A 26,889-nucleotide genomic window follows, 5' to 3' on the forward strand; every position below is an offset into this window, starting at 1 on the left:
CAGATACATAAATTGGGGCATTATGGTATGGTGAAGGTGCCACAGATACATAAATTGGGGCATTATGGTATGGTGAAGGTGCCACAGATACATAAATTGGGGCATTATGGTATGGTGAAGGTGCCACAGATACATAAATTGGGGCATTATGGTATGGTGAAGGTGCCACAGATACATAAATTGGGGCATTATGGTATGGTGAAGGTGCCACAGATACATAAATTGGGGCATTATGGTATGGTGAAGGTGCCACAGATACATAAATTGGGGCATTATGGTATGGTGAAGGTGCCACAGATATATAAATTGGTGCTGTTGCTTTGCATTTGGGTCAATGGAGTCAGTCCTAGTCACCAAGTCACAGAGCAGGTCCAGTGGTGCCGGAGGCAGTGTCTCTATTATGAGGAATGACTGGTAAACATGCTTTGCACTCTTACAACGGGGAAGGTAAACCAGAAACATCACACAATCATGGGAGTAGGATAGTTAAAGCTCGTATAAAGGTAACTTTACTTCAACTTGCACTTATTTAGTCATTTTAACGTCATAAACCATCTCAAACTGCTTCACAAAAGAAATGTTACAAAGTAAAGCTTTACTTTGGCAGCTGAAACGATGGCCACCAACAATGTTAAACAAGTGTGTCAGGCTTGGTACTTGCTTTAAACTGAGCTCAACACTATCTCTGGCAGGGATTAATTTAAAGTCATAGCTTTAAATTAAGGGGGGGTAGATATAGGACTGATGTTAGGGGTAGGTTCTTCACTCAGCGAGTCGTTAGTTCATGGAATGCCCTGCCAGTAACAGTGGTGGACTCTCCCTCTTTATGGGCATTTAAGAGGGCATTGGATAGGTATATGGAGGATAGTGGGTTAGTGTAGTTTAGGTGGGCTTGGATCGGCGCAACATCGAGGGCCCAAGGGCCTGTACTGCGCTGTATTCTTCTATGTTCTATGTTCTAAGTAAATGCACAACTACTTTCGGGGACATTGAGAATCTCTCGGCGGCTGTCCAAAAATAAAGCATGTACAGAAACTTGTGTCGTCCAGATTTGTGGAACAAAATATGCATCAATAATGGGTAGGGTGACAATCAAATGAGTTGCTTTGCTCTGAATGGTGTCTAGTGTCTCTTGAGTATTGTTGGACACACATTCACATGAAAATGAAGAATATCCAAAAGAGTCTTCAGCAAGAGAGCATTTGTATTCTGGAACTCATTACAACATGGAGTAGTTGAGGTAAATTTGCTGAGTTACCTAGATGGGAAGACAGACCTGACTAAGAATGGAATGGGATATGTTGATGGGGTGAGAGAATGAAGTGGAGGTGGAATCCTGTATGGAGTATGAAACCAGGCATGGCACTGTGTGCTAGGTACTAGGCTGTGCAAATCAACATAATATCCAGAATTTGGATGGTTCATCCTGCCAAATCTGGAAACTATCTCAAAGGAGGGATGTGGGAAGCAAAAATTAATCAATAAGCAGCGACCTTTAAAAACTTGACATTGTCTTGTTCCCTTAGCTCTTGTTTAATATCCTGGAGAGTGACTGAAAGGGATGAGATTTCTTCTGTTATCTTTGCAATCCTCTCCTTCATCTCCTGAATCTTTTTTTCTTTTTCCAGTTTCAGATCTTCCAACACAATCCTCTCCTCCTCATGAAGGAACTGGTGAAGTTTTTCAAAGTCGGCTTGAATCTGTTTTTCTGTATTTACACACTGACGCTGTGGAAAACAGTGCAAGTTTAGATTAAGTGAGCTTGTCTCTTCATGACCATACAGAGAAAAGTTTTCCTTCATGATGTACAATCGAGTTAATTGATATTGCAAGACAATTCATTCTGAAGATCAAGCTCTGAGAGTCAAGGTGCTGTAAATTCTTTAAGTTAGATTTCACGGACAACAGGGAAGTGTCAGCAATGATCTGTGATTTGCAAAAGTGAGATATAATTTTGGTAATGGACATTGGACAGTTTTTCTTAAAAATAGCAAAATGATGTCAAATGTACCTGAATGTGAGTAAATGTTTTCTCATAATCACTCTGCACAGTGTTACATTCCTGCTGCTTGTCCAGAATCAGTTTCATCAAAGTCTTCAATTTGTCCTGAACAAAGAAAGCTCATTAATTTTTTTTTTAGATTAGATTAGATTACTTACAGTGTGGAAACAGGCCCTTCGGCCCAACAAGTCCACACCGACCCGCCGAAGCGAAACCCACCCATACCCCGACATTTACCCCTTACCTAACACTACGGGCAATTTAGCATGGCCAATTCACCTGACCTGCACATCTTTGGACTGTGGGAGGAAACCGGAGCACCCGGAGGAAACCCACGCAGACACGGGGAGAATGTGCAAACTCCACACAGTCAGTCGCCTGAGTTGGGAATTGAACCCGGGTCTCATGGCGCTGTGAGGCAGCAGTGCTAACCACTGTGCCACCCACCTAACCACCGTGCCGCCCATTATTTGTACATGTTTATGTCAAAAGCAACGAGAACTTTAAATAACACATAGTTGACTTGTTGAACATTCTTTCAGCTTGATTATAAATTGAGAGGTGACCCAACAGAGCGGGTGTTAAGCTGATGAAGAAGTCGATAGATTGTATCGAGGAACAGAGGATTTAGAAGGTAGCAACAGGCCATTCAGCCCTTTGAGACATCCGACTGTTCCATAAGATGATGGCTGAACAGGTCCCTACCCAACCCCCTCCATAATCCTTAACGCTCCCTCCACTGTCTAACACATATCAAGCTAACACAGCCTATTTCAGTGATCCAGGCCCCACAGATTAACAGAGTCGAGAGTGTGGTGCTGGAAAAGCGCAGCAGTTCAGGCAGCATCCGAGGAGCAGGGGAATCAAAGTCTCAGGCATAAAACTAGATTAGAGTGGTGCTGGAAAAGCACAGCAGGACAGGCAGCATCCGAGGAGCAGGAAAAACGACGTTTCGGGCAAAAGCCCTTCAACAGGAAGGATGCTGCCGGACATGCTGTACTTTTCCAGCATCACACTCTCGACCCACATGGGGTGGAAAAATATCTCAATTCCATCTTCAAAGGGGTTAATTTTAATCTGTGCCCCCTTGTTCTAATCTCTCCAGCAGGGGGGAGGTATCCTGTCAGTATTTGCCCTGTCCTGACCGCATACCCGGAGAGTGGTGGGGACTGAGTCTCGGAGCGATGGCTGGCCGAGGGAGCTGATTGGTGGGAAGCGCTTTGCATAGGCTCCGGAGGCGGCTGCTGAGTCGTCGCTTGGGCTCTGTGAGGCATGGAGTGGGGGTTTTCGTGGAATATTCCCCCGACAGATGCACTGCATGGACTGTGTAGCCCGGAGCTGGTCACTCGCGTGGGCTGAAAAGCCCAGAAGGTGGGGGGGAGGGAGGGAGGGGGTGACTTTAACGCTGGTAAAACAGCGAAGAAGGAAAGTTGGACTTTCTTTAAGTTATCATCCTTTTTTTAATTCTGTGAATGGCACCATGTACAAGCGACTTTTCACTGCATTGAATGGACATGATAATAAACGATATTCCTATTCAATCATAAGTCCTCTCCGGGATTTGATATTTCAATGAGATCACCCCTCACTCTTTCCAGTCCAGTGCTAAGGGCACAAATCTCATCCATCCTTGCCGGCTGAGAGTCTGGTACAAGGAAGTTAGTGCTGGGCCACCCAACGGTGCCAGCAAGAAACACTTCTTTGCACAGAGGGAACTGGCTATTTTGAACTTTCTTTGCCCCATCCCAACCTGCCCCAAAGCCAGAGAACTGAGATCTTTTAGAAATTTCAGACCTGAGGAGAATAGATTTTTGTACAGTGAGAATTAGACAGGGACAGACAGTTACGATCCCTGCTGATGGTAATAGTGGACAAGTCAGATCTTGGAATGGACACTGCCTTAGACAATAAGTTTTGTGCTTTTGCAGTTTGGTTGTTTCAAAAGAAAAAGGAATAACAAGACAATTTACAGAAATATATGTGTATATATACACACATACATATAGCATATAGATACCCACATTATATATAAATTGGCAATTCTAGATAACAGCAAAGAGAGAAACATCCACCCTATCCTCAACAATATCCTTTACAATCAACCATAGTGAACTATCACTCCCATTTCTACAGCGCAGAAATTGCCATTTCAGTCTGCACCAACCCTCTGAAGATCATCCTAGCTTATCCCTGTTCTGTAACAACAGCCTGAATTAATGTTAAAATCATACATCACCAGGTTATAGTCCAACAGGTTTAATTGGAAGCACTAGCTTTCAAAGTGATGCTCCTTCATCATGTGGCTTCAACCACCTGATGAAGGAGCAGTGCTCCGAAAGCTAGTGCTTCCAATTAAATCTGTTGGACTATAACCTGGTGGTGTATGACTTTTAACTTTGTTCACTCCAGTCCAACACCGGCATCTCCAAATCAAGAATTAATGTTATTTGAATGTGTATACATAGAAGCACTTTCAACTATTTTATTTGGTTGATATTAATTTCATAATGTATGAGACATATTTCCCTAGTTCTTAGTTTAAACAACTGCTCTAAGTTAACTAAAAATAAAGTACTGCAGATGTTAGAAATCTGAAATAAATGCAGAAACTGCTTGAGAAGTTCAACAGGTTGGGCAGCATCTGGGGAGAGAGAAACTGAGTTAATGCTTTGAGTCTGACTTAAGTCTTTTCAAGAACTCTGAAGATGTTCCACAGAAGAATTGTACTGGATTGAAAAAACTAGCTCTGTTTCTCTCTCCGTGGATGCTGCCAAACCTGCTGAGTTTCTCCAACACTTTGTTTTTGATGCTGAACTTAATAATTTCACTGGTCTGTGCCAATTCAATCGCATCAGTGACTGAATTCACGCAGAAAATCTCTCCACTTCCTTCTCCCAAGTGCAGGAGTATTTCCAAGTTACTGATTGGTACTTTTTATCGATGTGTTGTTTTCACTTTTTTGCTTTATGAATATGACACAATAAATTCGCCTCACAGAATCTGTCTCAGTTATAATAAGTTGAATTTCCCACTTTGGGCCGATTTTTAACTGAATGAGGGTATACATTTTAGATGTCTAGTGATCATCATTAATCAATGTTGATGATTTATTGTATTTTCTTATAGTTCGTTGAGAAGCAGCAGTTTAGATATGGTACATTAGTTAATTAAGCAAAGAAAGGAAATGAACAATCCGTGGCCATTGAGAGCGCTTTATCAATCTTGAAGCCATTCTGGGGAAGGTAGGAGCTGAGGCAGTGCACTTCCACATTCCAATGGTTCTACATCCTTTTGTGATGGTCTCTGGTCAACTTCGATGGTCCCGGTGTCAACAGCCTTTGCTCCTCTCTCAGGAGAATACTTGGTCTTCCCCCTCATCTCCCTGGCTCTCTCTGCCCCTTCTTCTCCTCCTGTCCCTTCTCATTATAACGTATTTTGGGAGTTGGCCATCAATACCATGTTCATCACCTCTCCTCTTGGCCAAATGGACATTAGACAATTACTTCTGAGTCAAAGACAGTTGTCCACTTGTTCATATTATGACAAAGGTGTGTTTTGTCCTGCTCCAAACACCTCTGTCTATATTCAAAAGCAATGCAATATCTGTCTTGTGATTAAAATTTAAAAAGATAAAAGGCAGCAAGGTGGCTCAGTGGCTAGCACTGCTGCCTCACAGCATCAGCGACCCTGGTTCAATTCCCACCTCGGGCAACGGTCTGTGTGGAGTTTGCACATTCTTCCCATGTCTGCATGGGTTTCCTCCCACAATCCAAATATGTGCAGTAAAGGTGAATTGGCCATGCTAAATTGCCCAGTGCTAGGTACATTAGTCAGGGTAAATGTAAGGGAATGGGTCTGGGTGGGTTACTCTTCAGAGGGTTTGTTGGGAATCTAAAATAAAATTCAATTCAATTTTGGCAGCACAGTGGTTTAGTGGTTAGCACTGATTGCTCTCAGCGCCAGGGTCCCAGGTTCGATTCCAGCCTCAGGCGACTGTCTGTGTGGAGTTTGCCCACTCTCCCTGTGTCTGCATGGGTTTCCTCCGGGTGCTCCGGTTTCCTCTCACAGTCCGAAAATGTGCAGGTCAGGTGAATTGGCCATGCTAAATTGCCTATGCTAAATTGCCCATAGTGCTAGGTGTATTAGTCAGAGGGAAATGGGTCTGGGGGTTTACTCTTTGGAGGGTCAGTGTGGACTGGTTGGGCCGAAGGAACTGTTTCCACATTGTAGGGAATCTAATCATAAAACATAGGTGCTAAGTTAGCATGGAGCAGTGTTTTTTTAGAGCAGAAATACTATGCTATTTTCTGTAGATTGTTAAGGTGCAAAGATGGCCTTAAGTAGAATGATGTGCTCTTCCTGTCAGATGTGGGGGATTGGGAGCATTTCCCATGTTCCTGGTGATTATGTCTGCAGTAAGTGTGTTTGGTTGAAATCCTATCGTATTGCATGGATCAGTTGGAGCATCAGTTAGAGGCAATGAGGAATTTACCGGAGCTAGGGGATGTGATGGATGGCAGTTATAGGAAGGGAGAAAAACTGCAGATACAGTCAGGAAAGATAGGAGAGGGAGGTAGGTAGTGCAGAAGTCTCCTGTGGCTATCCCCATCTTAAAAAAGGTATGCGGTTTTTGGAAAACATAGGGGGTGATGGACTCTCAGGAGAATGTAGCACAAACAGCCAAGTTTCTCATACTGAGACGGGCTCTAATGTAACAAGAGGTATGTCAGGTTCCAAGCAATCGATTGTGATAGGGGACTCTCTAGTCAGAGACACAGACAGACTTTTCTGCAGCCGACTGTGGGAAATCAGAATGGTGAGTTGCCTTCCTGGTACCAGGATCAAGGATATCTTGGAGAGAGTGCAGAATATTCTCAGAGTGGAGTGAGACCAGCTGGAGGTCGTTGTATAGATTGTTTTTCTTTCCTATGTTATTTGTTACAATGAAATTCTGAAGGGGGAATATAGAAAGTTAGGCAGGAATTTAAAAAGGAGGTCCTCAAGGGTAGTAATATCTGGATTCCTCTCAGTGCTACGAGCTAGTGAGGGTAGGAATAGAAGGATAGAGCAGATGAATGAGTGGATGAAGAGTTGGTGCAGGGGAGAATCATTGGAATCTCGTCTGGGATAGAAGTGACCTGTATAAGATGGACGGATTACACGTGAAATAGAAGAGGACTAATATACTGGCAGGGAGCTTTGCTAGAGTTGCTTGAGAGGATTTAAACTAGTAAGGTGGGGTGACGGAGATAGAGAGGAAAGAGATCATTCTGGGACTGATACAGTCGGGAAAGGGAGCGAGTCAAACAGTCAGGGCAGGCGGGAACAAAGCAGAGATCAAGGTGGAACTGATGAATTAAACTGGATTTATTTCAATGCAAGAGGCTGGACAGGGAAGGTAGGAACATGAGACTGCAATACCACAGCAATTACAGAGATGTGCATCAGGGATAGACAGGACTGGCAGCTTCATGTTTCAGGATACAAATGTTATAGGAAGGATAGAAAGGGAGGCACGAGAGGAGGGGGAGTGGCGTTTTTATTAAGGGCTAACATTACGGCTGTACTTAGGGAGGATATTCCTGGGAATACATCCAGGGAAGTTATTTGGGTGTGACTGAGAAATAAGAAAGGGATGATTACCTTATTGGAATTGTACTATAGACCCCTCCCTTCCCCACCCCTCCCAAAAGTCAGCAGGAAATTGAGAAACAAATCTGTAAGGAGATCAGTTATCTGTAAGAATAATAGGTGATAATGGTAGGAGATTTTAACTTTCCAAACATAGACTGGGACTGCCGTAGTGTTAAGGGTTTAGATTGGGAAGAATTTGTTAAGTGTGTACAAAAAAAAATTCTGATTCAGTATGTGAATGTACCTACTAGAGAAGCTGCAAACCTTGACCTATTCTTGGGAATAAGGTGACTGAGGTGTCAGTGGGGGAGCACTTTGGGGCCAGCGACCATAATTCTATTTGTTTTAAAATAGTGATGGAAAAGGATAGACAGGATCTAAAAATTAAAGTTTGAAACTGGAGGAAGGCCAATTTTGATGGTATTAGGCAAGAACTTTCAAAAGCTGATTGGGGGCAGATGTCCGCAGGTAAAGAGACGGTTGGAAAATGGGAAGCCTTCAGAAATGAGATAATGAGAGTCTAGAGACAGTATATTCCTGTTAGGGTAAAAGGCAAGGCTGGTAGGTGTAGGGAATGCTGGATGACTAAAGAAATTGAGGTTTTGGTCAAAACAAAGGAAGCATGAGTCAGGTATAAACAGCAGAGATCGATTGAATCCTCAGAAGAGTGTAAAAGCAGGAGGAGTATACTTAAGAGGGAAATCAGGAAGGCAAAAAGGGGACATGAGATAGCTTTGGCAAATAGGGTTGAGGAGAATCCAAAGCACTTTGGTAAGTACATTAAGGACAAAAGGGTAACTAGGGAGACAATAGGGCCCCTCAAAGATCAGCAAGAAAGCCTTTGCGTGGAACCTCATGAAATGGGGGTTTGGGGGGGGATACTAAACAAATATTTTGCATGAGTGTTTACTGTAGAGAAGGACCTGGAAGATACAGAATGTGAGATAAAAGATGGTGACATCTTGAAAAATTTCTATATTACAGAGGAGGAAGTGCCGGATGTTTTCAAACGTATAAAGGTGGATAAATCCCCAGGACCTGATTAGATGTAACCCGAGAACTCTGTGGGAAGCTAGGGAAGTGATTGCTGGGCTCCTTGCTGAGATATTTGTATCATCAATAGTCACAGGTGAGGTGCTGGAAGACTGGAGGTTGGCTAACGTGGTGCCACTGTTTAAGAAGGGTGGTAAGGACAAGCCAGGGAACTTATAGACCGGTGAGCCTGACGTCAGTGGTGGGCAAGTTATTGGAGGGAATCCTGAGGGACAGGATGTACATGTATGTGGAAAGGCAAGGACTGATTAGGGATAGTCAACATGGCTTTGTGTGTAGAAAATCATGTCACACTAACTTGATTGAGTTTTTTTGAAGTAGTAACAAAGGGGATTGACACAGGCAGAGCAGTGGATGTGATCTATATGGACTTCAGTAAGGCGTTTGACAAGGTTCCCCATGGGAGAGTTGCTTTTCAGACTGTAGGCCAGTGACCATGGTGTGCCACAAGGATTGATGCTGGGTCCACAGCTTTTCAGCATTTATATAAATGATTTGGATGTGAACATAAGAGCAAGTTTGCAGATGACACCAAAATTGAAGGCTTAATAGACTGTGAAGAAGGTTACCTGAGAGTACAATGGGATCTTGATCAGATGGACCAATAGGCCTAAGAGTGGCAGATGGAGTTTCATTTAGATAAATGTAAGGTGCTGCATTTTGGAAGAGCACATATAACTGTATTTCTATTCTCTGAACTCCCAATAGCTGATCATGAGAGGTGAAGCTGGGAGCTTTCAAATCTTCATGCTGCACCATTAACAGCTAAACTCCTTCTGACTCAAACGCAGAGAACTGTTACCCTGGTGAGGCTGGCTGGCCCAGTTACCATGCAATATCTACTGTCTGCTGGAGCATAAGTTCTGCTTTAAGACTCCCTGGAACCAATTCCCAGATACTGACCTCGCTAATGGCCAATCATCTTGGTTAAGCATACTGTGAACACTTCTTAACAAGCATCATCCTCCAAGTAATTTTCAGGCCTGACCTCACAAAGAAACATGTTTGTTCCTTCATTTCTTACACAAGCTGCTGCCCACAATCTGAAGGTTATCTTCAGCTCACGGGTCACAGCTCCAAACCAAAAATAATAAACGTAAGAAAATAAAACAAACAGAAATTTGCGCAGGTTCCAACTCAATGTTTTTACTGATCTGTTTAAATTCTATTTTTCCTATCTTATTCAGTTAAGCTTTATCTTTCAGGCCAAATATTCCTTTTTGGTTTGTTTTCCAACTGCAATTTCTTCTTTTGAAAATTATTACTCTTTGCTCTTTTTGAATGTCCTTCTCTGGGAGTTATTTCCTGTAGGTGTTCTCTGGTTCACAGGGACTTTCCTTTCCTCTGTAACTCACCCCTCCCCCTCTCTTTCCATTGAAATCCTAGTAAATACCCATCTGCTCCTTCAGGAAATACCCAGAGGAATTAAGTTTCTTCAGTTTCCTGGTACCTGTTACTTTACTCAGTCACTGAGACTTTGCACCACGGATCAGATTCACTGAGTCATAGAATCACAAAGGTACAGCAACGAAAAGGCCCTTCAGCCCATCAAGTCTGTGGCTGCAAAAAACAAACACCTAACTATTCTAATGCTATTTTTCAGCGCTTGATCATGTACACCTGTGTATCCAAAGCGTACATCTACATTTTTATTAAATGTTATGTGAATTTCTGATTCTATTACCCTTACAGGCAGAGTGTTCCAGATTCCCACCAGTCTAGGTAAAAAAAAGTCCTCAAATCCCCTCTCTCTCGCCTGTTCCTTACCCCTTGCACATCGATTTGATATGAGCCATTACACACTATTTCTCTTTTTGCAGGTACTGTCAGAGTGCTGGATACCTACAGCATTTATTGTTTTATTTATAATCTCTCCCTTTCCATCCCTAGTTCCAGAAGCAGTGATACACAAGGCAGGGCATTCAACAATTGAGTTTTAAATAAAAACACATTATTTAACATGGCTTAAATATTCAGCAACACTCAAACCTGACTCTCCGAATGTTCCCTGTTCAGGATTCCATTCTCTGTTTTCGGCATTTTATTTTACCTAGTGTCTCCTCACCTTAAACTCTTCAGCAGCTTCTTCCACTGGCAGCACCTCATGGTTTTGATGATCTTTTGAAATCATACAGCTGATGCAGATGAGCTGATTGTCAGTTTGACAAAATAATTTTAACTGCTTTTTGTGTAGGCTGCATTCCTGCCGAATTTCACCAGCTTTCTCACTTTTTACAAATGTCTCCACGATGTCGGCGAGGATGTGGAATGGTCTCAGGGTCCTGGAGGAAGCCTCCTGTCTACAGACAGGACAAGGGGCAGTGACCACTTGCTCCCAGTACTGGGTTATACAGGATCGGCAGAAACTGTGATCACAATCGATTAAGACAGGATCTTTGTACAGATCATAGCAAACAACACAGGAAAGATCATCTTCCATCCTGAAGGATTGACGATCTGTGCTCTAAGTAAAATGTTTATTGGTATAAAGTTTCTGTCCCTGATTTGGGATCAAAGTTCATTTTATATCACAGTCCAGGTTACGAAAGCAGAGGGAAAACTGATCAGCATAAATAAGTTACTAAGGTAATTTCATCAGCTGGCTGAGTCCCTTGGATTCCTCTACATGGACTCCAAGGCCCATGAATTGTTACAGCTACAAAATGGTGCCATGGGGATATCTTCAGCTAATCACCACAGGTCATGCATTCAGATCCCACATTACGCTGCAATAAGTATATCCACATTTCCCATCTGCTTCATCATTAGCCTAACAAATATTACCAACTCATTTCAGCTTCACCACAGGAATTCCAGATAAACTCTGTCCATCCCTGGTCTATTATATTCACTGATGTTAACTGGGAACTGGCCACCTATAAAACTCGTACAGTCACTCAGCACTGCTGTCAGGCAGGAATAATTGTGAGGAACTTTATGATAGATCCCAATCTCTTACATTATAAACTCATCACAGAAAACACACACATTATAAATAGAGAGATGTTCACGTTATCAGATTGTGTCACAAGTGTCTCAACAAAGTATTGCTGTAAGCTGCTATAAACTGTGTCCTGGTTTATTTTCTATGTTTTAAGATGGTGTCAGACAGCAGTGACAGCACACAACACTTTTCACTGCATTTGTAACAAATATAACTAACAAATACATGGGACAATAAAGCGATCAGTCAATAGATGTATGTATGGTGAAACACAAATCAATAAAGTTAAGGGAAACCGCCCTGCAGAGATAGAGAGCAGATAAACACGTCAAGAACATTCAGGATCAGAAAGAAATGGAATAGTTACACAGTCCTGATGGCAACATCAACCCGGCAGACTGTAAAATTAGCCATTGGCTATTATTCTCAAAGCAATATAGGCTATTGTGTCTGACCCTATTCTGTCCCTATGGCTCAGGTCATTGCTTATTAATATTTGTACATTGTAATATTTGCTTACTAATAAACTCCAATACAGATATCCAACTATTTTCACTGAATCACTGACAGTTGCTTCAAAGATTAGACATTTAGATTACTACATGAATATACTGCATGACACTGGAGGGTGTGCAGAGGAGGTTCACTACACTAATTCTGGAATTGAGAGGGTTGGCTTATGAGGAGCGTTTGAGTAGACTGGGACTATACTCTTTGGAATTTACAAAAATGGGGGGGGGGATCTTGTAGAAACATACAAAATTATGAAGCGAATAGATAAGATAGAAGCAAGGAGATTATTTCCACTCGCTGGGGAAACTAGAACTAGGGGGTATAATCTCAAAATAAGGGGGAGCAGATTGAGGACTGAGCCGAGAAGGAACTTCTTCACCCAGGGAGTTGTGAATCTGTGGAATTCTCTGCCCAGTGAAGCAGTTGAGGCTGCTTCGTTGAATGCCTATTAAGGCAAAGAACAGTAGAGAGATTAAGGGTTATGGTGAGCAGGCAGGTAAGTGGAGCCGAGTCCACACAAGATCAGCCATGATTAGATTAGATTAGATTACTTACAGTGTGGAAACAGGCCCTTCGGCCCAACAAGTCCACACCGACCCACCGAAGAGCAACCCAACTAGACCCATTTCCCTTAATCTAACACTACGGGCAATTTTAGCATGGCCAATTCACCTAACCTGCACTTCTTTATTGAATGGTGGAGCAGGCTTGAGAGGCCAGACAGCCGATTCCTGCTCCTGTTTCTTATGCATGTCCCAGACCCTGTGGGTATTTCTCAGTGATTGTGGCATTTATCTATGATAATTGCTGTGTTGTGTGTGGGATTTTCCCAGAATCTCACATTCACCAGTGAGTCAAAAGTATGGTGGGGAGGGCTGGAGAGGAAATGGGGGTACTGGGCAGCTGATGTCCCAGTGAACCTCCCAGTGACTATGAGAAGCTACTGGTACTGAGTCTGAGAGTGGTGTAGCAAGCAGAAGACGTTATTTCGAGTTGGAGAAATGGACTGACCCATCATCCTCCTGGATGGTTACTGACTGGGGACAGGTTTTGAGTGGTTCTGGATTTTTACACTCGATATTAAAACCTGGACTGAAGAAGGGGTAGAGTTTCTCAGTGAATGTCCCATTGAAAGTGTAGATATGGGTCTTGTTCTCTGAGTTATAAAAGGACACCTCCCCTCCCTCATAATCCAGATAGACTCGGATCTTCCTCGGATTCACACTCAGCTTTAAATGTTTCCATGGCTCATCACAAGCCAAGTATTCATTCCCATCTCTTCGCACCACTGCCCAATATCCTTTACTTGGACTGAGGTAGATCTGTCCCTTCCTGTTGATGGATTCCTTGGCCACACCGATATTCCATTGAGGCTTGTTCCCCACCTCTACCTCCCAGGAATGTCTCCCTGATGTGAATCCCTCCAATCCCAAAACACAGGGACATCGATCAAATCTCTCTGGATTGTTCGGACGCTGCTCCCATTTCCCAGTGTTTTTCATAGTGCTCAGGTCCTCAGACAGGAGAAGGTAAAGATTGGCAGTATTAGGGTCCAAGGTCACTGGAGCTGGGAACAGATGATCACAAACAAATGGTTAGTCTTTCACTTGTTGGGAATGAACACATACACAAACACATATAAATGGACAGTGTGAAGAACTGCAAGATATTGAACAATTTGGACACATTCTGGAATAAGAAGCACTGATTATCCTTAATTACTGGAACATATGCCTCTAAATTGGCAGTTGCTTAGCAACTTTGGCTGGGACTTTTATTCCCAATACCTAGAGAGTCAGAGAAGGAGAAGCAACAGAAAGGGTCAGACAGCTGCTCTCTCTCTCTCTGTCTGCTTCTCCTGTATCAAATCTGGAAACTTAATAAAGTCAACAGTTTATATGACCTGCTCACCTACAAGAAAAGGAACTGGGACCATTTGCCCAAGACTTTGAAAGCATCTTGATCCTCCTTCAAACTGAAGCTCTGTTTGAAAGGTCTTCTATCAATATAGAGCGGTCAGCAGTGCGATTTTGTTAACAAGAAACTCAGTGGACTATAAGGAGCATCAACCATCCTTTGTTTTGGCCAATAAAGGTGTTTTACCTTATTTGTAAAATACCTCCTGAACAGGACCATTCTTCCTGTGCATGTGTGAGTGCAATTGTTTGGAATCAGAGGGGAATGTAGCTCTGATACTGGATTTTGTTTAGATATTAATAGGTCTTGCAATTTGTTTTAAGAATAATTTTTGTATTATAATAAACAGATTAGTTTGAGTTTCGATAAGAAACCTTGTGAAAGTCTGTCATTCTTGATCGCCGTACCAAAGAGAAAGAAGAGGTTAACTTGGTAGCCTCCAAGTTAATAGTTTACACTAGTGGTACCATTTGTGGAGCAGTTGAGATTATCAGCTCATTCTTCCTGTCATGGCTGTAACTTTTGCAGTTGCTTAGTGACTGGGAAAATCAGAAATTAACCAGAATTTAAAAATTAATTCCCCGGGGAAGATTTTAAACAGCATATGGACGTACATGGAATAGTGTAAGTTACATGGGCTTCAGATTGGTATGACAGATCGGTGCAACATCGAGGGCCAAACATCGACGGCGCAACATCGAGGGCTGTAATGTTCTATGTTCATTGCTGCATTACTATGTAGATTACAGACCCAACAGGCAAAATATCTTTGGGATAGTTACATTGTATCATAACAAGTGACATTCTGGTATAAAGGTATTCTGAGGAACAAAACCTGAAACATTAACTCTGATTTCTCTTCACAGATGCTGCCAGACCTGCTGAACTTTTCCAGCAATTTGTGTTTTGGTTAAAGGTATCGGCTTCATCGTCAGTCGCTTTTACAGTGTGATGAAAAAAGTATTGTGTGTTCAGTTAGTCAGTTATGATTAGATTAAATTAGATTACTTACAGCGTGGAAACAGGCCCTTTGGCCCAACTGGTCCACACCGACCGTCCGAACAGCAACCCACCCAGACACATTCCCCTACATTTACCCCTTCACCTAACACTATGGGCATTTAGCATGGCCAATTCACCTAACCTGCACATTTTTGGACTGTGGGAGGAAACCGGAGCACCTGGAGGAAACCCACGCAGACACGGGGAGAATGTGCAAACTTCACACAGACAGTTGCCTGAGGCAGGAATTGAACCCAGGTCTCTGCCGTTGTGAGGCAGTAGTGCTAACCACTGAGCCACCATGCCACCCAAAATGTTTATATTATGTACAGTAATATCAGTAAGCACCAAACACTAATAATCACTGAACCCAGGCTATGTGCAAATGTGTGCAATTATAGCAATACCAATACTGCTTTTAATAAACGTCAAGACATCTATCTCAACATGGTTAAAAATCACACAACACCAGGTTATAGTCCAACAGGTTTAATTGGAAGCACTAGCTTTCGGAGCGCCGCTCCTTCATCAGGTGGTTGACAAAAGCAGCGCTCCAAAATCTAGTGCTCCCAATTAAACTTGTTGGACCATAACCTGGTGTTGTGTGATTTTTAACTTTGTACACTTCAGTCCAACACTGGCATCTCCAAATCATATCTCAACAAGAACCTACTGTTTTGTGGTACATGTTATACGAGTTAAAACATAGGTCAGCATTCAGACCATAGCTTCTACTCATAAATATGAGAGTTGTTGAAGAGCTGGTGTCAGGAAGCTCACACCCACCTGTATGTACTGCAGGGAGCCAATGTACTTGCCCACATTTATTAAAGGGTAAACCTTCTGTGGCTCTGGGAAAGTTAGCTTCACTCTGAAACAGAAGATAAAGGTCAATGTTGGGTCATTCCAGGGTGGGAGAGGGATATGTTAGAAATAAAAATCAAATCAAGGATGTAAGCTTTACCTTTGCTTTGTATCCGGAAATTTCTGTCAAACAAGGACAATTTTTATAGTTAGTCAAGAGAACATTTTATCACCGAATGAAACAAACAAATTGGAGTCAATGGAAAAGTACATTTTAAATATAAAGCGTGATTGAAAAGCCTCGTCCTGTCCTCGGTGCAATGTCACTTACTCCACATTACTGGGTCCAAATCTGAGCATCAAATATGAGGGAAGATATGAAGGTCTCAACAGAAAGTGCAACAAAAATTATGAGAATGGTTCCAGGGATGAAGATTCCATCACAGTGGCTGTTAAACACGTCAATGGAGACATGAGGAAAAGCTCTCTCATACAACGAGTGGTTAGGGTCTGGACTACACTATGTGGCCTGAGAGTGTGGGGGGAGGGAGGGTCACTCGAGGGGTTAGGGTCTGGAGTGTACTGTCTGAGAGTGTGGGGGGGGGGCATTCAAAAAGGAGTTGGATTGTTATCTGATAAAGAAAGATGTGCAGGGTTACAGGGAGAAGACGGGGTGGGATTTGGTGAATTGCTTTCTTAGAGGACAGAGATGATGGCCTGAAGTTGTTGAACTCAGTATTGCATCCTGAAGGCTGTAAAATGCCTGAACGGAAGGCGAGATGTTGTTCCTTAAGCTTCTGATGGGCTCCACTGGAACATTGTGGAAGACATTCTGAGGTGATGTAGACCAATATCTGTGTGCAGTGTTAGTGTGTGAAGGTTGGGTTTGAGTGTAGCTGGACTCCTGTAAAATCATTTAAGAAGAAACAAGACATCTAATCACAGCAACCCGAAGACAAAAATCAACAGTGATTCAGAATCACCATGAGTAAAGGGAAATTCCTATATCACAGGTCATTGGCGTGCTGTTACTCAGTGAGGTTAATAATCTATATTTTCATGACAGAATCTGCAATTCATCAACTCGGTCAAAGACGCTCTTTAGTCTGTCCGAAACCTGTTGATCTTCCAGCTGAAGGAGCTGACCCTGACTGAGTGTTGTGGACTGGCACATTCCAAGGTCCAGGACTACGTGTTGAGGGACACGCTGAAGCTTGGGGTAGCTGCCGCCAAGGCGCGGTGGGGAAAGACCACCGTGTAATGTCTGCCTGCCTAAGCACAGGGGGCCCACACAGTTAATGGGTTCCGCTGATGCCTCAGCTAAACGTATGGGTGATAAACGTATAGACCTGTCTATATGAATGATTATTTGATCTCTGGATGCAAAGAAATGGAATGTTTACATATGTATGGCATGACCAATGGTACAGATCATCAAAATATTTTTATGAATAAAGTATATTTTTGAAATAAAAAAAATCAAGACACTCTCAAAGAAAAGAGGCAAAGGAAAGAAAAATAAATAGTTACTGTTAAAAATGTGATGCTGTCCTGTTCCCTCAGCTCTTGTTCAATATCCTGAACAGTGACTGAAAGGGATGAGATTTCCTCTGTTATTTTTTCAATCCTCTCCTTCACCTTCTGACTGCTTTTCTCTTTCTCCAGGTTCAGATCTTCCAACACAATCCTCTCTTCCTCATGGAGAAACTGGTGAAGTTTTTCAAATTCAGCTTTAATCTGTTTCTCTGTTTTTACACCTTGGTCCTTTGGGAAATAATAATCAGATCGAACAAAAACAAATTAAAATGTTGTTCAGCCTGAGAAACTTTGAACAACAATCTGGGACATTCTTGAAATCAAATCAAACTGCAGCTCATTTTAGAATGTTATTGAGAATAGCATTTCCAATCTAGTTCATCCTCAATGAGGTCATTTGAGATTTCTTCAAATATAGGTATAATTATTCTTTAATGGACTGAAACAAAACATGATTTTACAGAACCGCTCATAATTTATTAAGACTTCTGAAAGGTTGTTCAGCCTGTGCAGATTTTTTCATTTGTGAATATAGTAGAGAAAAACATTTCCAATCAGATTCCCAAAACAAATAATTTATTGTTTTCTTTTAAATACAATGAAATTATTCTCTAATGCAGTGAAATTACATTAATTTCCATAGAACAGGTTATAGATTTACCCAGCAGAGAGAGCACTAACGGATGAGAAAGTTTTTGAATTCCTGAATGAACTCACTGAGGACTAGGTTAAAAATCACACAGCACCAGGTTATAGTCCAACAGGTTTAATTGGAAGCACACTAGCTTTCAGAGCGTCACTCCTACTATAGTACCTGTTAGACTATAACCTGGTGTTGTGTGAGGTTTAACTTTGTACACCCCAGTCCAACACCAGTATCTCCAAGTCATGACTGAGGACTAGAGCATACGGAGGATCCTGAGTTATAGTTTCAGTGGAAACATCTTCTCCATGCCCACCAGAGCATGACCTCGTCACCAAATCACCCCTCAGCCTTTGCTTTCCCAGAAAAGAGAGCCAGAGCCCATTGAATAGAAACATTCAAAATTAGGAGTGAGCCATTCGGTTCAACGAGCCTGCTCTGCCAATCACCATGATCATGCTTTCCCACTTTCTCCCCATCCCTTTATTCCTAAGAGCAATATCTAACTACTTCTTGAAAGCATTCAATGGTTTGGCCTCCCCTACTCAACATGGCAGAAAATTCCACTCTCTGAGGTGAAGACATTTCTGCTCACCTCAATCTTAAATGGCCTACCCCTATCCTTGTAACCTGCTGGTTCTAGTTACTAGATTAGATTACTTACATTGTGGAAACAGGCCTTGGATGCTGCCTGAACTGCTGTGCTCTTCCAGCACCACTAATCCAGAATCTGGTTTCCAGCATCAGCAGTCATTGTTTTTACCTAGTTGATTTTAACCCTACTGCGAATCCTCTTGCAAGGATGCCTGCCTTGAAGAAGTTTTCCTCCTCTCTCTACAAGAATCTCAGAGAGTCCCTCACCCACTGCAACTCCCAGGTCATTTCCTCTGCCCTGAAGGTCTTCAACCATGTCCTGAAACAAACTCGCTACCACAGCCACATTTGCTTCCACCTATCCACTCCACCCTCTCCTCCCTGACCTATCACCTTCATCCCCTCCCCCACTCACCCATTGTACTCTATGCTACTTTCTCCCCACCCCCACCCTCCTCTAGCTTATCTCTCCACGCTTCAGGCTCACTGCCTTTATTCCTGATGAAGGGCTTTTGCCCGAAACGTCGATTTCGCTGCTCCTTGGATGCTGCCTGAACTTCAGTGCTCTCCCAGCACCACTAATCCAGAATCTGGTTTCCACCATCTGCAGTCATTGTTTTTACCTTCGGCCCAAAAAGTCCACACCGATCCTCTGAAGAGCAACCCACCCAGACCTATTCCCCTACATTTACCCCTTCACCTAACAATTCACCTAACCTGCACATTTTTGGACTGTGGGAGGAAACCCACGCAGACACGGGGAGAATGTGCAAACTCCACACAGACAGTTGCCTGAGGCGGGAACTGAACCTGGGTCTCTGGCGCTGTGAGGCAGCAATGCTAACCATTCTGCCACCCTGCCACCCCAGGGATCACTCTGGGAAATCTTGGTTGTACTGTCTCCACACCAGAACATCCTTCCTCAGATAGGGAGACCAACACAGCACACAATACTCCAGGTATGGTTTTACCAATTACATCAAGACAACCCTGCAGCTTTAGCTGCAATGAGGACCAGCAACTGTCTGTCCACTTTTCTGCCCGATGCCCCCCAGCATGTTTACTTTCAGTGACTGGTGTACAAGCACACCCAGGTCTCATTGCACCTCCTCCTTTCCAAATCTATCACCATTCAAATAATAATATGACTTCCTATTTTGTATGAACAAACTGGATAACCTCACATTTATCTATATTATGTGGCATCTTTCCCGATAGGTGTAACCTCTCAGTTTGAGCACCATTCTGGTTTCTACCGCCTCTTTGCCTTTTCTGCAGTATGAGGATGAAAGTGCTGCACAAAACAATTTTATAATTCTAGACAGGGGTATCAAACAATGCAACATCATAACTACCTGAATGTGGGACAATGTTTTCTCATAATCACTTTTCACAGTTTCACATTCCTTCTTCTTGTCCTGAATTGGCTTCAGGGAGGTCTGCAGTTCCTCCTGAACAAAAACATCAATGAATTTGTTTTTTTTTTCCAGAAATAATATCTAAAGATTAAAGGCTGTACAAATCCTGAGAGCTATTAGGTTGAAACAGCAAGACAAGTGGCATTTCACTCAAAGACAGAGTAATTACAAAAATATGCTTTAAGCATCGGGAGCCTCTCAAATCCAAATCTGTCATTTGTTGCTGTATTTTATTTTACCCAGTGTCTCCTCACCTTCAACTCTTCAGCAGCTTCTTCCACTGGCAGCACCTCATGGTTCTGATGACTTTTTGAAGACTGACAAACCAGACAGATGAGCTGATTGTCAGATTTACAAAATAATGTAATCTTTTCCTTGTGTCGGCTGCATTCCATCTGCATTTCACCACCTCCACCACTTTTTACAAATGTCTCCACGATGTTGGAGAGAGTGCGGTTGGGTCTCAGGGTCCTGGAGGAAGTCTCCTTTCTACAGACAGGACAGCAGGCAGTGTCAGCTTTCTCCCAGTACTGGGTCACACAGAATCGACAGAAGCTGTGATCACAGTTGAGTAAGACAGGATCTTTATACAGATCATAGCAAACAGCACAGGAAAGATCAGCTTCCATCGTGAAAGACGGATCACTGTGCCGCGATAGCACAGTGTTAAGTAAAATATTTACCCAGGATTATTTCCTGATTTCAGCAGCAGCATTATAAACCACAGCCCAGAATAGGGCGGGGAAAAGTGAGTAATATCAATGGATTCTTGATAAACAAGTTTGGTTCCCTTATGTTCTTCCCGGAATAAGAACAGAAGAGCTAGGAGCAGAGTAAACAATTCAGCCCCTTGAGCCTCTTCTGCCATTTAATACGACCATGACTGATTTCATCTCCATCTGAACTGCACCTTCCTACCCACTCTGTATAACCCTTCAACCCTTTAACTAATTGAAAATCTGTGTATCTTCTTAAATTTGCTCCATGTCCTGGCATTCACTACACTCTGTGGTCATGAATTCCACAGTTTCACCACCCTTTGAAAGAAGTAATTTCTCTTTATCCCTGTTTTAAAGATGATACTCCTTATCCTCAAGCTTTTGCTCTAGATTACCTCACAAGAGGAAACATCCTCTCTACATCTGCTTTGTCAATCATTTTTAGCATCTTATATCGTTCAATTAGATCTCCTCTCAATCTTCTAAACTCCAGAGAGTATGGGCCTAAACTGCTCGATCTCTCTTCATAAGACAACCCACTCATCTCTCGAATCAATCTAGTGAACCTCCTCTGAAATGCTGACAACTACATTCCTCTTCAAGTAATGTGACAAAACCTGACCACTCTACTCCATATGAGGCCTCACTGGTGCCTTATACAGTTGCTGCAACATTTCCTTACTTCTATACTCCGTTTCCTTCGTGTGAAATGCCAAAATTATAGTTGCTTTTCTGTTACCTGCTGTACCTGCACACAAGTTTTCTGCCATTTTTGCATGAAAACACCCAGATCCCTCTGCATCATAATGCTCTGAAGTTTCTTCGGATTTAGAAAACAAATTGCCTTTCTATTCCTCTGACCAAAATAGATAACTTCACATTTATCCATTTCCAATTCCATCTGCCAAATGTTGGCCTATTCAACTTACTGATCCATTTCCATTTGTAAATTTTCTTTTTTCTTCATTGCAACTTACTTCCCCAACTATTTTAACGTCATCTGCACATTCTATCCCTGAATCTAAGTCACTAATATCGATTGTAAATAGTTGGGACCCGATTACTGAACCCTGTGATGTACCATTAGTTACATGTTGGCAATCAGAAGGCGACCCATTTATCCTGACTCCATTTCCTGTTGGTTAATCAATCCGCTATACTAGATAATAAATTGCTCCGACCCTGTGAGATTTTAAATTTTATTGTCACATGTACCCAAGTACAGAAGTACAGGAGTACACTGAAAAGTGTATAGTGTCACCACACATGGTGTCATCTTTGGTACCAAGGTACTTAGGGATAAAAATGTCTTAGGTATGAAGTAGTAAGAGAATTGAGAGATAAAAAGTTAAGCATGTAAGGTAATGAAGAGTTCCAGGTGTCTGCGTTCTCCCCGTGTCTGCGTGGGTTTCCTCCGGGTGCTCCGGTTTCCTCCCACAGTCCAAAGATGTGCAGGTCAGGTGAATTGGCCATGCTAAATTGCCCGTAGCGTTAGGTAAGGGGTACATGTAGGCGTATGGGTGGGTTGCGATTCGACGGGTCGGTATGGACTTGTTGGGCCGAAGGGCCTGTTTCCACGCTGTAAGTAATCTAATCTAGGTGTTACTGTTGACATTTTTCTTGCATGTGCCTGACCTGGCCACAGAGCTAAACCCTAGCTGCTTTCAGTGTACAGACCTTGCTCATACACACACAGGCTAGAGAGCAACCAAAGTAGCTAACAGTGCTGATTTCAGAAAGTACTTTAGGTTTCAGGAAATTAGTGCTGTTTGGTGACAGACTGGGTTGGAGGGGAATCTGGAAGCTGTGATGATGCTGTCACTTTAAAAAGATTATTTTGTCTCTGGGTTTTTTTCCCAAACGCGATTGTAAAGGCAGAGGTGCTGAAATGTCTATTTTAACAATGGCACAGGAGTGGCCAGTTCTCCCAGTTCAGGTTTTTATTTTGAGTTTGGTTCAGTTGTAACAGTCACAGGAGCTGCTGCAGTGCAAAAAGTTCCATGCTTCAGCAGATGATCCCTGGCTGACTTTTCTCTCCAAAAATCCTCCTGTCTGTAAGAACCTGTGTTTGCCAAGGGTTGTGTTTATGGGATGTTACAGCAATAGGAACAGCTCTTTCGTTAGGTTGCCGTGTTGGGTCAGTTAAATTTTCCACTAGTTAAGTTATTCTAAATTGTGTTTTCCTTTGTTCACGTTTCAACTGTTGTGTTTAAATAAGTTCTTTTTTGCTTAAAGCTATGTTATTTGACCTGCTGCATCACACCTGGAATATCAACTTCTCAACTGCCTTTAACATCAGAAATAGTAAGGGTCTAGGCTACTTTCTTAAAGTATTTTGAGGGAGTCTGGCTTTTATTCTATCGAACCCAGGCTGAGCTGTGAGAAGACTGGAATGAACTTCCAGAGGAAATGGGGATCGAATTCTCCGTTCCAGACGAACAGCTAGGTGTATCTTGTGCTGCGGACTGGCGTTATCAGCCATCCAGTCCGACCCACGTGTGGTGTAAGTACTGCCGCAGGGGGCTGAATGAAACGAGTTCTGTTGAAGGGGAGGGCTAAAATTCCACAGCGCAGCTGGTGGGGGGAACAAGTAAAACATTTCCAACTACGCTGGAGAGATTTGATAAGTCTAGGATTTTAGAATTGCTCCTGAACTGCATTTAAAAGTACCTGTAACCTCTCCAGCCTGGAACTTGTGGTTTGAAAATATCATTTACTCAGAAAATGTTAGAATAGGCTTCTTGACAGTGAAGTGGTGTCTGTGGTCTCCCAATACCAGCTAGTCGGGGTGGGGGCTATGAGCTGAGAGGGTCGGCAGTGACCTCTCCATGGGACCCAGAGCCATTGCTGAAAAGCGCCTGACCATGTGCTCTATCACCTTGATCCCCCACCCACCTCCCGGGTTTGGAATCTATCTACTCTTCCGCGCTATAGCTGACTTTTATCTTCTAACACGCTTTTTATTTCAACTTAATCCTCTCTGCAACTTCCTTGGTTAGCTACTGGTCCGCATTGGCTCCCGGTCTAGCATTACCGCAAGCTTACATGTCTCGTTTTAAGTCCCCCTCCCATGACCTTCCTGACTTCAGTAACTCCCTCCAGCTTGACAATTCACTCAATCGCCGCACCGCTCCCATTCTAGCCTCTGGAGGATCCCCAGAGCTGGGGAATATAATCTCCAACCAGGCACCCTGTCACCCATCCCATCCCAGCATTGCCTTTTCCGGCCCTCAGTGCCAACTTCTTTGAACGAAACAGCTTCAGTTCGTTTCTCTGCATTTAAACGCGCTACACAAATCCAAGTTGTTGTCTGCTCCCTCTGTAGTGGCTGTTATGGGTTGCCAGTGTTTCATTTTCTTGCTGTCTTGTGTCCTGCCTAATAAGAGAGAGAGATATCTGCAGGGATTGGAGACTAAGTGTTTCTGCATGTTCTCATTGGACACGATGGAACTCTGAGGCTGCTGCTCACCATTTGCAAAGCGCCTTTTCTCCGCCCAAAGGAAATAATGAGCAATTCCGCCATCTGCTGGCAGCTTCGGCACTGCTCAGTTTGTCAAGCCTGATTCGCTTTTTGAATACAACTTTCTGTCATTACCTTCTTTCCAAATTTAAAAGCCTGACAACTTGCTAATTGCTGCAGCGCGATGTTTTGCCACACTTCACATTGTGTTTTACTTTGTGTAGTTTCACCCTCTGCCATCTCAGCGCCATCCCTGGATTCGCACTGTCTCTTCCAATCCACAGGCTTAAGCACAGAGCCAGACACCTCAGTGCAGTGTGAGGGAACAGTATTGGGTTTTAATTCCTCTGCAATTATTCCCCACGTTACTGAGTTTGAGATTTAATTTTGCAGGCGTCTCTGGAACAGTGGCTGCGAGTTAGTTGCTCTGCACCAGCTAAACAGGTATGACACTGAATGAGTCAGTGTCAGTGGGTTTTACCTCCTTTATTGCCCATTCCTAATTGCCCTGGAGATGGCGGTGGTGAGCTGCCTTCTTGAACCTCTGATGTGGAGTAGCCGGTTTTGGACTGGGGGTGGACAAAGTTAACCATCACACCTGATGACATGATGAAGAAGCAGCGCTTCGAAAGCTAGTGCTTCCAAACAAACTTGTTGGACTATAATCTGGTGCTGTGTGACTTTTAACCTTCTTGAACCTCTGCAGTGCTAGATACATCTGAATGCTTCGCCTGGTCCATTCAAAAACCAAAGTCAACCACATTGCAGTGCGTCTGGAGTCACATGTTGTGTCGAAGGCGACAACTAAATAACTCCCAGGAGGAGGAGGAGACTCCAAATGTATCCCCATCCTAAATGATGGGGAAATCCCAACATATTATACAAAAGGTAAGGTTGAAGCATTTGAATCCATTTTCAGTCAGAGATGCCCGATAGATGATCCATCTCGGCCTTTTCCAGTGATCCCCAGCATCAGAGATTCTAGTCTTCAACCAATTCGATTCAGTCCATGTGATATTAAGGAATGGTGGGAGGCACTGGATACTGCAAAGGCTATGGGGCCTGGTGACATTCAGACAACAGAAATTGAAAGCTGTGCTCCAGAACCTGCAGAACTCTAGTACACTTACAACACACCAGCATATACCCAACACACCTGCATATGTCATGTACACAAAAAAGCAGGACATATCTGACCAATTTCCATTGTTCCTAGAAGGGTCATATTGCATTAACTCTGCTTTCTGTCCACAGATGCTGCCAAACCTGCTGAGTTTCTCCAGCACGTAGTTTTTCTTTCAGATCTCCAGCATTGTCAGGGTTTTGTTTTTATTTTCAAAGTGATATGAGGATGTGGGGAAGGAGAAGCTGACCAAGAAGATCAGCTACTACCGTAGCACTTGCAGACTCATGGGATGTAAAGGTAACTAACTACTCTTCCTTTTTCCTTGTACAAAAACATTGTCTAAAATCCACCTGCAACATATTAAACATATTCCCACCCAAGTCAGTAAACACTGAACCCTAACGTGGTTTAATAAATCTGACCTCCAATTTGAACATCCATTCAGCAGCCATATTTGTTCCAGGCCTACGTTTGTCAAATATCTCAAACTAATTCCAAAGATTTCAGCTCCAGGGAGAGAGTGCAGGAGGAAGGATCACATTCCCATGGAATATATAGCACCTTCCCAATGAGAGGGAATCTTCAAAATGTGACAAAGAGACTAACCAAAATCTAATGTCAGCGTGAGAGTGCAAACAGATAAACAAACCAGAACAGATTCTCAGCAAAGGGAACATCGTCTAGCTGAGCTGAGTGAACTTGCAGAGTCACATCAGTTCTGTCAGTGCCATTCAGAGATAATGTCACGGAGAGATTCACAGTGTAGGTCGAGAGGATGGTGACACTCATACAAAATGTTAGATGCTATGAAATAGGGACATAAGGGTGACGTGACTGGATGAGAAATCCTGAGGCCCAGGCTGGTGCTGCGGGGGCACACAGGTTCAAACCCCACCTTGGCAGCTGGAACTTAAATACGTCCAGGATATCACAATAATTTTCAGTGACATTGACCATGGAATGATTGCTGTAAAGAGCCATTTGGCTTCGGGAAGGAAATCTGCCACTCTTCCCTGGGCTGGTCTGCATGTGACTGCAGACTCAGAGTACCATGGGGGATTCTAGTTCACCCCTGAAATAGCCCAAATCAGTTCCAGAGCTGAAAATGTGTTGCTGGAACAGCGCAGCAGGTCAGGCAGCATCCAGGGAACAGGAGAATCGACGTTTCGGGCATAAGCCCTTCTTCAGGAATTAGGAAAGTGTGTCCAGCAGGCTAAGATAAAAGGTAGCTGAAAATGTGTTGCTGGTAAAGCACAGCAGGTCAGGCAGCATCCAAGGAACAGGAGAATCGACGTTTCGGGCATAAGCCCTTCAAGATAAAAGGTAGGGAGGAGGGACTTGGGGGAGGGGTGTTGGATATGCGATAAGTGGAAAGAGGTCAAGGTGAGGGTGATAGGTCAGAGATAAGTGGAAAGAGGTCAAGGTGAGGGTGATAGGTCAGAGCGGGGTGGGGGCGGAGAGGTCAGGAAGAAGATTGCAGGTTAGGAAGGTGGTGCTGAGTTCGAGGGATTTGACTGAGACAAG

The 26,889-nt window shown here is 43.2% G+C and overlaps 2 protein-coding genes across 3 annotated transcripts in view; both read right to left on the reverse strand.

Moving 5' to 3' along the window:
* Positions 1-12,333, reverse strand: part of LOC122541488 (zinc-binding protein A33-like) — a 492,570-nt gene extending 480,237 nt beyond the window's left edge. For both annotated transcript variants that reach the window (XM_043678300.1, XM_043678298.1), the window contains exons 1-3: positions 10,755-12,333; positions 2,012-2,107; positions 1,494-1,727 (exon numbers count right to left, since the gene is read on the reverse strand). In XM_043678300.1, coding sequence (XP_043534235.1) covers positions 1,494-1,727; positions 2,012-2,107; positions 10,755-11,129 — 705 coding nt within the window. In that variant the 5' untranslated portion in view covers positions 11,130-12,333. The remainder of the gene's footprint in view (positions 1-1,493; positions 1,728-2,011; positions 2,108-10,754) is intronic.
* Positions 12,334-12,820: 487 nt separating this feature from the next.
* Positions 12,821-20,731, reverse strand: LOC122541567 (zinc-binding protein A33-like; the record flags this gene model as incomplete). Its single annotated transcript, XM_043678398.1, has 6 exons — positions 12,821-13,713; positions 15,848-15,936; positions 16,030-16,052; positions 17,400-17,633; positions 19,998-20,093; positions 20,315-20,731. Coding segments are annotated over 6 exons (1,443 nt in total), but the record flags the coding sequence as incomplete, so codon positions are not given.
* Between the last annotated feature and the right edge of the window lie 6,158 nt (positions 20,732-26,889).

The sequence above is a fragment of the Chiloscyllium plagiosum genome, chromosome 37 (genome assembly GCF_004010195.1).
Source record: "Chiloscyllium plagiosum isolate BGI_BamShark_2017 chromosome 37, ASM401019v2, whole genome shotgun sequence".
Lineage (NCBI taxonomy): Eukaryota > Metazoa > Chordata > Chondrichthyes > Orectolobiformes > Hemiscylliidae > Chiloscyllium > Chiloscyllium plagiosum.